The following is a 13,506-nucleotide window of genomic DNA, read 5'->3' as shown; positions in this document are numbered from 1 at the left end:
TTCTACACTGATGAAGAAAGCAAGCTTCAGTAGTCAGTAAATGTCGTTACTGATCGTTGGATGGAAGTGAACAAGTGAACTAAATTCAGTTTCTACAGACTGAACATAGCTGTTACATTTATATATAGCAATTTCATGAGCGGTCTTAGAAGGGAGCTTAAGAGTTATTTGGCACAGGAGAATGCTGTCTTCTCAGTGGTAGAGCTCATCACAATTAAGTTTAGAAGATGGTGTCAAGATACAATGTTTTGGGCTTGTATCTTATTCATTGCATGGGTTGTCTAAAAACTCTTCAGAATTTTCAAACAAACTGGAAAGACAGCTATTTAAACTACTAATTTTAAGAACACGTATGCTAAATGCAAAAACATTAGATTTGTTGAACACGTCAAATTGCTTTTGGCCTCAACTAATGCTACATATTTTCAGGCCAAAATGGTCATCTTACTTGACTACGTGTTGTGGTTTAACCTGGCAGGCAGCTAAGCACCACACTGCCGTTCGCTCACTCACACCTGGTGGGATGGGGGAGAGAATCAGAAGAGTGAAAGTGAGAAAACTCGTGGGTTGAGATAAAGACAGTTTAATAGGGAAAGCAAAAGCCACACACACAAGCAAAACAAACCAAGGAATTCATTCACTCCTTCTCATCGGCAGGCAGGTGTTCAGCCATCTCCAGGAAAACCATCACACGTAACGGTTACTTGGGAAGACAAACGCCATCACTGCGAAATGTGCCCCCCTTCCTTCTTCTTCCCCCAGCTTTATATGCTGAGCGTGGCGTCTTATGGTATGGGATATCCCTTTGGTCAGTTGGGGTCAGCTGTCCCAGCTGTGTCCCCTCCCAACTTCTTGTGCCCCCCCGCCTGCTCGCTGGTGGGGTGGGGTGAGGAGCAGAAAAGGCCTTGACTCTGTGTCAGCACTGCTCAGCAGTGACGAAAACATCCCTGTGTTATCAACACTGTTTCCAGCACAAATCCAAAACACAGCCCCATGCTAGCTACTGTGAAGAAAATTAACTCTATCCCAGCCAAAACCAGGACGCTAAGATATGCTATACTCAAATCATCTACTTAGTAACAGAAGAACAAATTTTCCCCAAGAACTTTCTGTTTCATCAGCAGAATTTAGACAACTTCAGTGTTGGTCAGTTACGAACCTGATCCTGCATTTTTGACAATTTAATCCCGGACCTACTCTACCAAGGTGCTCAACAGCATCTGTAATAACCTTGGGCTCAGTGACTCTAAGCATATGTACAGTTTCACTTTATGTTATGTGGCTGAAACTTAGCGGCTCTGTTATCTTCAACACCCACTTGTCCTATAATTCTGCAAGAAAATCTTCACAGGAGATTCTGATTTGGGTTGAGTCTCTAAGTAGCACAATGAGATCTGCAGCCTAAGCCACATCTCACCTGATGAGTATTTTTGACAGCTTTAATAGGAATCAAATCAAACTGGGGATCTGAAATGACTTATCTGGTGTTGGTCCTTTTGACATTGGCCTCTGTATGTACACAGTGGTACAAACACTGCAACTAGTAGTGGCATTCATAACCCATTGAAAACCAACAGGAGCTGGGAAATCCTCTCTCAGATTCCTTTGATAAGTGCATCTTCACTACAGGTGGATTGGATTTTAAATTTATTTACACTTTTAGAAATCAGAGCTATAACTTCAGCATTTGCACTGCTTTTAGCTGCTGATGGTTGCTGTGTTCTGTCATTGTTGTCAGTCATTAAACATGTTGTAGTTAGCCATCTGCTGAATTCTATTTGCGCACATGGTATATTTTTGTATCTCTTCTTCAGAATTCGAGTGGGATGCCACAGACTCATCAATCACCACATCTTTACCAATCTCATCCTTGTCTTCATCATGCTGAGCAGTGTTTCCCTAGCAGCAGAAGATCCAATTCGCAGCCACTCTTTTCGAAATAATGTAAGCCCTCAATTTTTATGTCTGAAGATAAATATATCCTCACGGGATAACAATCCTTTGGGACTAGTGCCTGGTTTTTAATTTTCAGGTTAAGTACCTTTCTTTTTGCTTTTTCAAGTCATGCTTTTTTTTTTTTTGGCATTAAAAAACATGAATCTTTAAAGACAAGTAACTTTACTGAAGGAACATGATAGGTATTAGAACCATTTATTATGTACATAATGTTTTTCCTTTGTTGGCTATTAATATATCAGACTAAAATATACTCAAGCTGAGCATAATCTTTATAATTTTCATATTTTTTCATAATTTTCAGCTGGTGTACCTGATGTGCATTTCTTGAATCATTCTTAGTGCCTCTCAGTGTTTGACACTGATTTAAAAATGGCAGTTAAAATTATCATTGTTTATAACATGTTGGGAATAAACTCTGACCTGTCCTCTCTTCTCCTTCATTGGCTCTATTATATGGTCTTGGGGAACTCAGATCATCACTCTGTTAGTGAGTGTATGCATTCGTAAGGATATTACCTCTTCTTTCAAAGAAGATAATGTGGCCGCACTAATGATTTTGTGTGGCCACACCACATCGGACCTGAAGATCCTTGGATTCCTGAGTGGCCAAATCAGCAACTAAACAGGTTTTACTTTTTTCTAAACTCACATGTAAGACGAGGATCAGAGCATGCCCAGCTCTTGCCTTGATTCAGAGTCAAATGCCATTTCAGCCTATATACAAACCTGAAAATTTGGAAGTGTTTCCTTTTTGGAAGTGTTTTCCTTTCCTGCATCCTTTTTTATATATACTTGTAGAAACAAAATATTTGTAAGAATATTAATTTCAGAAATGTCTCTACTATTCAATAAAAGTGTAGTTTATGTGGTAAGTAAACATCTGTGTTCTTCTAAAAGAAATGCCTGAATCCCGCATTTTAAGTTCTTAATATAGTAGAAGACTTGCCTGTTACTCAAATGCACAATTATTAGACAAAAATAAATTCACTCTCGTGACCACTAATGTTTGTCTTACACTTGTTGCGCTTGTATTAGTGGTGAAGCAAGCCTCTCATGTTATTGTGAGTTGTGCACACTTAGATTAGGTATGAAATAGGGTTTCTGTGGGGACTTTTGGGTTACTTTGACAGAACTTCCAGGCCTCTCCTGTCTTAGGTATAAATTGATCTGTAGAGATTCCCATGGAGTTAGAGAAACTCTTCCACCTCTTACAGCAAGGTCAGTAAATGTTGTAAACCTCTAGTTCTTGCTAGTGTAGATGCAGCTTTTGAAAGTCCTCTTTTGGCTGTTGACATTCTCTGAACGTTTTTTCAGTAACATTAGTAAAAACCAAAAAGTTAAAACTTTCTTCAAAGGTAAAAAGAGGTCAAAGCACAAAGACACTCTTCATGTACTATTCAGTAGAACTGTGTGCTTCCCATATCTATAAAACTGGACAAGTGCAATCTTACGAATAAATCACACTAATGGATAAGAAGAAGAGAACTGGTGGGCAATACTGAACTTGTTATTGTAGAAATGGCTTGAAGGGCTGTTTTTGTAACTAGAGGAGTACTAGGAAAATGTAACTGCAGAGTGGTGGTAACTGAAAGGATTATTCCTATTTGGGACACAGTTAAAACGTGTGAGTGATTTCAAGATGGCATTGCCCTCTTGTAAATATTCACAAATGCACCAGACCTGCATATTTTTCTTGTTACTACCTTGAATGATCATGTTCCTTCAACAAGCCAGCTCGGCAAGGGAATGAAAGCTTACAAACTGAAATGCCTTTAAATATTTTCTTTTAACTCTAGAATGAATTCCTTACTGATTAATCTTTGTTGAATGGCTTTAATATTTGCCTATTTTTTCAGCCACAGCAAGGGACAGAAGGATATGATCTTCAACTGAACATGAGCAAAAAAATTATTTCCTTTTATATGATCTAATAGGAATACTGTCTTTGTGTGTTGTCTCTTTATTTCTCCTTCCCATGTTATTAGTTGCTGAGCCACAGGCAACATGTTTCTGTGCACAACTGTTTGCTAGTTGGATTGCTGAATCCTTGAAACTAAACTAGTACCCTACTGCAGTGCACGCCAATCGCTAAATTAGGTGCTAGTGATATGGCCACCTTGAAAGGGTGAAAACTTGGTTGTAGTGAAATATATGGCAGTGTTCCTGTCGACAGCAGTGAGGTCAATATCGCATCCACAATCTTTTTGAAAGTTTGCATATCACTGTGCAACTGTTGTGAGTTCTTTTAAATTTCCTATAGATAAATCACTGCTGTATCTTCCAAGTTCAAGAAAAAAGAGTTGTAGTGCTGATTTTAAGTAAATTAGTTACTGGTTAATTTGCTTTGTGACGCTCTAGCCCAGCCTATACAGGAACAATATAATGTGGCAGAATGTAGAATGATGTGCAATCTAGAAGCATCCTTTGAAGTTTTATTTTTTGATGCAATACTTCAGTAAAAAAAAAAGTTATTAATAATAAGTATTTATTCTTTGCATAAGATTCTGTATCTCTGCTAAAGGCTGAAGAAAGTACCTGTGAAAGCTGATAGAGAAAAGTCTGAATTGAAAGAAAGTGTTGCTTATTGGGTCCTGGTAACTCTTTAGGGGTGAAACCTAATATCTAAGCACAGTGGCATCTGTTAAATTTTTAAGTAAATAAAAATGGTTGCTCAATAGCTGGAATTTTAAACTACTTTGTCTAAATTCCCCATCTACCTACTTAGATTAATTCAGGTGTTGTTGTGCATGTGGTCTAAATTGTAAAAATTTATTAATAGATGGATTTCTTACTGTGGCACATATTATACCTTGCAGATACTTGGTTACTTTGACTATGCTTTCACAGCCATCTTTACTGTTGAAATCCTGTTAAAGGTAATGCATTGTTAACTGATCCTTGTTAGCTCAAATGCAGCTTTAGCAATAATGTTTGTAACTTTTTGTTTACCTTCCAGATCCTAGGGTATGCAGATTATGTCTTCACTAGTATGTTTACATTTGAGATCATTTTGAAGGTAACAGGTTTTTAAAGGAAGTTTGTTTAAAAGGATTTTCCTTGTGTGTCATCTGCCAAGAAAAGGCACTTGAAGTGTTCTTCGCCTTTTCTCTAAGCGATCAAAGCTAAACTTTTTTTAAACCAGAGGATTTTTTTTTATTTGACAGTTCCTCATAGTTTTGATTGGTTATTTTTTACCATTGGGTGCATGAAGAAGCTGATTTTTTATCATTACATCAATTTAATAATTCATTTTTTACCCTTTTTAAACTTACAGTTGTCAGAAAAAGGAAAAATAATTCACTGCGCATGAGCTTTTCCTTCTCCTTGCTCTGGCATTTCCAAAAGAGATAATCAGTCTTTTAAGGAGAGAGCATGTAATTTCTCATTTCTTTTGCTGAACTATATTCTCAGAGCTAAAATAGTAGATAACTATTTTCTTGCAATAGGACTTGCAAGATATCTTGTACTTATCTCTCTATATACTAAGAGACTTTGCATTTATCTTGGGCATACATTTAAATACACAGAAAGGCATAAATATGCTTGCTTAAATGTATTACCCATGCATGAGTCAAAAATTGGCATTTTAATGTATAGTTTGTGTACTGATTATTAAGAACATCCATTGGGCTTACTCATTTTTTAGATGTATGAGGCTTACTCTGGCAAAGAAGCCATATAACTGAGGATTAGGTTCACATGTAAAAAAATGTTGAACAAAAAAAATTTTTGCGAAATATTTTTTCAGAGATTTACGCATGATTCCTACAAGTTTCATGCTGTGCATATTCACCATGAGTTTTTGGTTGAGTAACCCTGATCTATACACTTAAAAATTTCTGGTACACTAAGAATCTGTACATAAACTTTGCATTTCCAGTTGAGGACTAAGCTTAACAAAATCTCTTCTCCCAGCTTTTGCTCATATTGCTGTGCGTACTCTTCACAATGTGATTTGATTAATACTAATTGATGCAATATTTGGGCTGTTTACAAGATAAGCTGTACTGTAAGTAGTAGACTATTTTTATGCTTGCGAATATTCTCCCAGACTTACATTTATCCCCTTATTTCTCATTTTCAGCAGTGAGGAGCTTGCTATAAAACCGATTAATCCTATAAAATTTGTAGCATTCTGTTGTGGTTTAACCTGGCAGGCAGGTAAACACCACACAGCCGTTCACTCACTCCCCCTCACAGTGGGATGGGGGAGAGAATGGGGGAGTAAGAGTCCTGGGTTAGGATAAAGAGAGTTTAACAGGACAGAAAAGGAAGGGAAGATAATCATAATAAAGATAAAAGAATATACAAAATAAACGATGCACAATTCAATTGCTCACCACCCGCTGACCGATGCCCGGCCAGTTCCCAAGCAGCAGCCCCCCGGCCAGCTTTTCCCTAGTTTATACACTGAGCGTGATGTCATGTAGTATGGAATATCCCTTTTGGCCAGTTTGGCTGTGCCCCCTCCCAGCTTCTTCTGTATCTCCAGCCTTCTCAGTCGATAGAGTGCGAGAAGCTGAAAAGTCCTCGACTTAGTGTAAGCCCTACTTAGCAACAACTGAAACATCAGTGTGTTTTCAACATTATTCTCATACTAAATCCAAAACACAGCACTATACCAGCTACTCGGAAGAAAATGAACCCAGCTGAAACCAGGACACATTCTAAAATAAATATCCATTTTTTTTGCTGCTAGAGAAAGGCCAAACTAAAGGAAAGAACGAAGCACTGATAAGAACTGTATCATTAGATCAAACTAGTTCCCAACTCTGAATTTGAGAAGCCATACAAAATGTTACCACCATTTCTGTGGCAGAAGAGAGTCAGTAAACTTCCACATGCTCTGAGCAGCAGGCTGTACAGCTCCTGTAGTTCCAATTGTGTTTCTCTAGGAGACGGAGTTATAAAGCATGGCATAAAAACACATAACTGGATGTGTTAAGAAAAGCAACGTTCCTACTAATGGTAAAAGATTCTGACACTGAGCGACTCAGGAGTTATCCAAGGGAAGTAGGAAGCTCTAGAGTTTGGGCTGCTGAAATCTGGCATTGTAAAATATTACAAAGAAACCCCATCATAGCCAAAAATGTTGGTGCTCCTCACTTCACTTTCTCCAGGAAGCTCTGCCCTGCAGTGCAGTCACATGTATTTATAAAGGAAAATAAATTGTACCATAAAAAATATAATGGACAACCAGAACATGACACACATACATATACAGTGCCTGCTTTGCTAACATGTCTCAGACACTGGCTTTGCTTGCTTGTGGCTGGAGTCCTCCATGTCTTCCGTGCTGGGTTTTGCGCTGTGCTTTCCACAGTATCTAAGTCGTGCAGAAGCTGCGCGTGTTCTGCAAGGAGTAAATTCAAGGCTAGACCTGCAGTAACAATAGCATTCTTTAATTTCCAGGCAAAAAAAAAAATTAAGATAACCAGACGCAATATCATCAGATGTAGCGAAGAAACTTGTAAATGTCCAAAAAACAAGCATTAAAACAGAATAACTCTCAGCATGTGGAGAGTCTCCCTGTGCTCTATCTTACTGACTGCTATGCAGACATGAGAATTTCCACATTATATGATATTGAGTATATGAATGAGGATATGAATAACAGAAAAGCTGCAACATCAGTTTAAAGCATTTAATCATTCTCTTATGTAATCCCCACATGGCGTTGAAATCCAGCTGGCCATCCTGTTTGCAGTACTTGGGAAACATGAAAACATCACAGCAAAGGTCAGGTTAGGGCCTTGTGCTTTTAACCTTACCCCAGCTGTGCTAATCCCACACCATTTAAACCATTCCCCACTGGAATTACAGGCAGGAGGAGAAGAGCAGCAGGAGCGGTGCCCCAGGCGCTCAGCTCAGTGAGTGTCCTGCAGCGTCTGCTCTGCCGCAGGCTGTGTGACAGTGTTCACCACCTCAAATCCGCTGTGGGCTTTGTGGGTCTTGGTCTGTGTGAAGGATAGAATGATTTGCTATAGAGAGTTTTAGTCAAATGCATCTGTTGGGACTTGTAGCGATTGGAATATGAATCTCCATATAAAGATGGGGAGATACGTACTCCACCTGTATTTTTAGGTCAATATAGCTTTACTTTTGTGGGAGTCTTTACATGAAACTTTGTGTGCTGCTAACTGGTAACATACTACAGTGTAAATGAGTATTTGTAGATAGATGTAGGTTTGATATTCAACGTTATTTTAGTGTTCAACTCCCACTGATTTTAATGAGTTTAGCCATACTCTGTACTGTTGTAAGTGAAAAGAGCTAGGACTTTATTGGAAATTTTATAATATAATTATATTACCTCTCTCATGTCATGGCAGAGGTTAAGGCTTTAGGATTTTTATTCTTCTAGTTTTGAGGAACATTTAGTATTTTGATCACAACAAAAGCAAATTTAACATGAGAATAAGGAGAGAAGGACTTCCAAGAAAAATCCATCTTTTGTAGTTTGTATTCCTTTGCAGATACATAGCTTTCACTGACGCTAGTGGTTTTTCATACAAAAGGCCTGCAAGTTTGTGCACACGAGTAGTGACACAGTAGACTGAGATGCCCATTGATGGTAGCTCTGTTCTACATTGTGGAACACTCTTGAAAGCTGTCATAGTCTGCTGCAAGAGGAAAGCAAATAAAATCTTTTTGCTCCATCTTAAGGAACAGAACAGAATAGAAAGTAATGGGTTTAAAATGCACAGTCAATATCAGATGTTCTCTGGCTGGCACTGAGTTTTCTTACCTGTGGAAAACAATGAGTAGCTGAGAGTACTCAGATCTTTTTAAGAGGACCTTAAGGCTGAAGAAATTAGAATCCCTGTGCCTGAACTGACTACTAGGTATTTTTCAAAGGTATTATTTTAATTTCAAGTTTTTAGTTTCAGTGTTTCAGTCTTAATCCATAACTGTGGAAAAACCCATGCAAAATTCTACTCAAGTGCAGATTCTGTGCTTCTAATGACTTAACTGGATTCCTCTGTGCATTTTTTAACTGGTACTTACTCACAGTTGTGGTAAGGGTCTAATTCATAGATTTAGGAGCCAAATTCAGCTTCGCGGTACCTGAGAACATCTGCCCAGATTCTGTCTGCAGCTATAATTAGTAGAGCCTCTATCACTGGCTCCTAATGAAACCTGCAAATGATGCATGCAGGTTCCTTCAGAAGATACCCATTATGTGCTTCTTTCATCTTAATCTAGGCAGAGAAAAAAAAATGAAGAGAAACTCCAATAGGGAGAGCAATGTTTGATTTTTCCCCACAGACCAGCAAAACTTGGGGACCCTTGTCCACATATAATACAAAACAATCTATGCGTTGTTCCAGGTTATTCCAAGATACCCACTCATGATCTTAACATGTCTCCTGTGAGCTAAAGGCAAATAGCAGTGTAATGCTGCCTTATGACAGCCTTGTGCTAGTTCTGTACCAGATTTGACTCTCAGGTTTTTACAATACATTTTCAGCTCCTTCAATTCTCAAGTTAGTATGAATGATTAGGAGTCAGAATCTGGACCTTACAGTTTATTAAGCATGGAAATTTTATGGTTCTTGTAGTCATTTTTCTAACAAAGGCCAAATCAATTCAGTGTAATCACCTCAGCCTAATCAGTTCTTACACAAAATATAACATTTGTTGACATCAGAAACAATTAACACGTGCTGGTGTTGCTTGAGCAGAATTTTTATGATTTAAATGAAGGATTTAATGTACATACTGGGATTGGTTTATATCTCAATTGCTTTTAGAAAGTGAGATAGTATTGTATGCATTCACACTCTAGGCAAGTGTCTTGTAAACAGCCTAAATGTGAATTTGAATAAACTGAAATATAGACTAAACATGTGACAATTCTACTTTTAGATGACAGCTTTTGGAGCATTCCTTCATAAAGGGTCCTTCTGCAGGAATTATTTTAATTTGCTGGATTTGCTGGTTGTGGGTGTTTCTCTGGTATCATTTGGTATTCAGTAAGTACTATACTTATAATGTGATGATTTATTTTTGCTTTGGGGTTTTATACTGAAATCAGTGTTTCAGCTCCTTTTGTTCCCCCATGTGTGTGGGCATGTATCAGTGTTCAGGGTTGGGACTGGCAAGAGGTGTAGTGCTTTATATGGTTGTAACTCATGACTAATACGGGTTGGAAACAAATTACTACTTCCCGCTATTACCAAGAGAACAAGAAAGAGCACCATGACACTGTATTGTATAGCAAGTAATTCCTGGAGCTTCAGGAGGTTTATATACCCTCTTTTGTGCTATTGCCACATCTACAATCTAGTTCTGTGAGCTTGCTCTTTCAGCATTGACCTACTGGAGTATGTAACTCAGCAGTATTTGAAGGGGAGAGTTGTACCTTAATCAGGACTGTAAGTGGTAGTGAAGAGATTTTTGTGCTTTGTTTGGATCAGGCTAAACATAATAAAAGAGTCTGAAGGTGCTTATTCATTCACTGAGCAGTTGTGCCTCATTTAAAGTTATCTGTGAAACCCTTAGTGACTTAGAAAAGGGCAAGTGCTGGGTGTCAGTCAACTGCTTCCCACTTTGTATTCTGCTTGTACTAGAATACCTGTTACACAAGCTTTCAGTTTCACAATATGTTCTTTGAAAGGCTGTCCGCTGTTATTTCCTCAAAATGCAGTTCCTAGCTACTTAAACAAAGAGAATGTGAGTCATTTGAGATCTTTTCATCTCCAGCTGGTTGGAAATTAAGGTATTCATTGATTTACAGGACTTACACAGTCTCAAAAGAGCTTGTAAAAACTGAAGAATACTTTGGGGACTATTACGCTGCTGACCAAACTTAACCACATTACAGTGTCAGACAAGCTGCTGAGCTGTTAATTCCCAAGTTGCTCCAGAAATCAAAATAATTCTTATGGTATTTATGAGATTGATACTATTTTCTAGTATTAATAAAGGATCAATAAAGAAATACTTTAAAAAATCTTGTGTATATATCTTGAGACTTTTTTGAAATTTCATGTATAAGGAAGTTGCAAGAAGATTGTTATTCTTAATAATAAAATCACTTACCTTAAAAGTAACAGAATAACTTTTTTTTTCCCCCTAGATCAAGTGCTATCTCAGTTGTGAAGATCCTCAGAGTTTTAAGAGTCTTGAGGCCTCTAAGGGCAATAAACAGAGCAAAAGGACTTAAGGTGTTTATTTTTATTTTTAAGTTGTATTTCTGTTGGCCTGATTCTTCAGTCCTGCCTCAGGTTAAAAATTCTTGCGCAAGAAAAATTGCTTAGAGGAGTTCACAGGGCTAGGACATAAATCGGTTCCTGATTCTTAAACATATGAGGCCAGGTTCTGCCCACGGTTACAGCAGTTTATATGTGGAGGAACACCAGTGCCATGGAGAGCAGATTTTGACCATAATATTTGCTGTGAACCAACATGCCAGAGCAATATTTTAATTGTTTTTCCATAATGCTTATGTAATTTTTAGTCAGTTAATGTTGATGGGTCTATGTCAACAGACTTACAGACAAATTTAGGAAACAAGTTTAATTATGGTAGTAGGTATAATAATGACAACACAAAAACAGTAGTTTTAAAAAAAAATCTGAATGTGATAAAATAGACTTTTACGGTTTGTTTTCTGTCATACGAGGTAACAAGTTGTATTAAAATTTCTTTTTTTTCTTTCTTTCCAGCATGTTGTTCAATGTGTCTTTGTGGCTATTAGAACTATTGGTAATATCATGATTGTTACAACGCTGCTGCAGTTCATGTTTGCTTGTATTGGAGTGCAGCTGTTCAAGGTACGTAGACACGCTCAAAATTTACACTGCTTCAAGAAAAGCAAAGCTGAGTTGAATTCTTGGTGGCTTGCTGCTGGAACTGGGTTGGTCCCATTTTGAACCAATCATAGTATAAATGTGTTTGTTTTGCATATTCTACATTTTGTCTTTGCTTTTTGTTTTATATGTAGGGAAAGTTCTACAGGTGCACCGATGAGGCAAAACAGAATCCCGAGGAATGCCGGTGAGAACACCTTTTATCTAAGAATGACACATTATATTTTGAATAATTTAAACTGTGGCAGGCACCTGTCAGGCCATTTAGGTTTTTGTAAATTGGAATTATCATTTTAAATCCACCAGAAAACACCAGCTTAGCGAGGAAATAAAACAAGCTTAGGGAGGGAGTAAAATAAACTGTTTTGAATAGAGCATTGAGTAACTCTGAGGCTAATTTAATATTTCAGTAATGACAGTTTGTTTCTTTCCCACAGAGGGATATACATTGTTTATAAAGATGGAGATGTTGATAATCCAATGGTCAAAGAGAGGGTCTGGCAAAATAGCGATTTCAACTTTGATAACGTTCTGTCTGCTATGATGGCCCTTTTTACCGTATCCACTTTTGAAGGCTGGCCAGCGTGAGTGAATTCTCCATGTTTTCACAGCATTGTTAAGATGGTTACATTTTCCAGAATAGTTCTTTATCATTTACCAGGCATTTTTGGGCAAAAAAGCAGTCTTAAGTGATGTTTTTTTAAAAAAAACTTATTAATGGAAGAAGGAAAAAACCTACTCTCTCTGCACTTTTCCTGTATTTCTTCATTCATCTTTATCTATAAAGGGCAAACTTTTTCTATATTGTTTGATTCCTAATCTTTCAGCTACTTTTGCTATAATGAGCTATTCTTTAGCTCTAATGGAAGTAATCCTTTTAGATGTTTATCCATCAATGCCATATGAAAATTTTAGGCCTTTGAGTAAAACTTCTACTACAAAATCAGAAATTAGTACACTACATAGAGAGGCCCAGGAAGAGCAAACTACCACTCACTATTTCCCTAAATGAGAAAAGTCTAGAGGTCAGCTTTACATTGGGGGGAAAAAAAAATGCAACCATCTGGTCATTACCTTGATTCTTTTGGAAAAAAGCATATAACATTGTGTGGTGTGATGCTTCTGGTTTCGATATGCTTGTAAGTGCTATCAGTAACTAGAAAAAGATAACAGTAAACAGCAGACCATTTCTGAAATCTGTCCTCTGAGTCTGCGTATTTTACTCTCTTTTGTCATTTTAATGCTAATAAAGATAAAATTTTTTTTGTTTTTCAGGCTGCTATACAAAGCCATTGATTCAAATGGCGAGAATGTAGGACCTGTATACAACTATAGAGTGGAGATCTCAATTTTTTTCATCATCTATATCATCATTATTGCTTTCTTTATGATGAACATATTTGTTGGTTTTGTGATTGTTACATTCCAAGAACAGGGAGAACAAGAGTATAAGAACTGTGAGCTGGACAAAAATCAGGTTAAAATAAATAATGAACTCTTAACTTTTGGAAGTATTATTTTTTATTTATGCATGAAGAGCTTCCTTTCTGCTTTGGGTCAGAAGAGGGCACCAAACACATATCTTAGTAAAAAAAAACGGAATTAGTACATACTATCAACTGCTATTCAGGTCATTGTATGTTCCTCTTTCTGTAAGCTCAAGATACCAGTCTTTTTGTTATGAAAGGTGTTACATTAAGCTTGTTAGCTTCTTAGTGTCTCACTTACTGGT

The 13,506-nt window shown here is 37.4% G+C and overlaps 1 protein-coding gene across 1 annotated transcript in view; it reads left to right on the top strand.

The window, feature by feature from the left end:
- Window positions 1-13,506, top strand: part of CACNA1D (calcium voltage-gated channel subunit alpha1 D) — a 205,188-nt gene that overhangs the window by 128,164 nt on the left and 63,518 nt on the right. The window contains exons 20-27 of the mRNA XM_075158487.1: window positions 1,815-1,944; window positions 4,776-4,835; window positions 9,829-9,935; window positions 11,042-11,129; window positions 11,631-11,738; window positions 11,909-11,961; window positions 12,212-12,358; window positions 13,050-13,251. Coding sequence (XP_075014588.1) covers window positions 1,815-1,944; window positions 4,776-4,835; window positions 9,829-9,935; window positions 11,042-11,129; window positions 11,631-11,738; window positions 11,909-11,961; window positions 12,212-12,358; window positions 13,050-13,251 — 895 coding nt within the window. The remainder of the gene's footprint in view (window positions 1-1,814; window positions 1,945-4,775; window positions 4,836-9,828; window positions 9,936-11,041; window positions 11,130-11,630; window positions 11,739-11,908; window positions 11,962-12,211; window positions 12,359-13,049; window positions 13,252-13,506) is intronic.

Source organism: Calonectris borealis, chromosome 10 (assembly GCF_964195595.1).
Source record: "Calonectris borealis chromosome 10, bCalBor7.hap1.2, whole genome shotgun sequence".
Classification (NCBI taxonomy): Eukaryota; Metazoa; Chordata; class Aves; order Procellariiformes; family Procellariidae; genus Calonectris; species Calonectris borealis.
The sequence above is the reverse complement of the archived record's forward strand: the minus strand, read 5'-3'. Positions and strand labels throughout refer to the sequence as shown.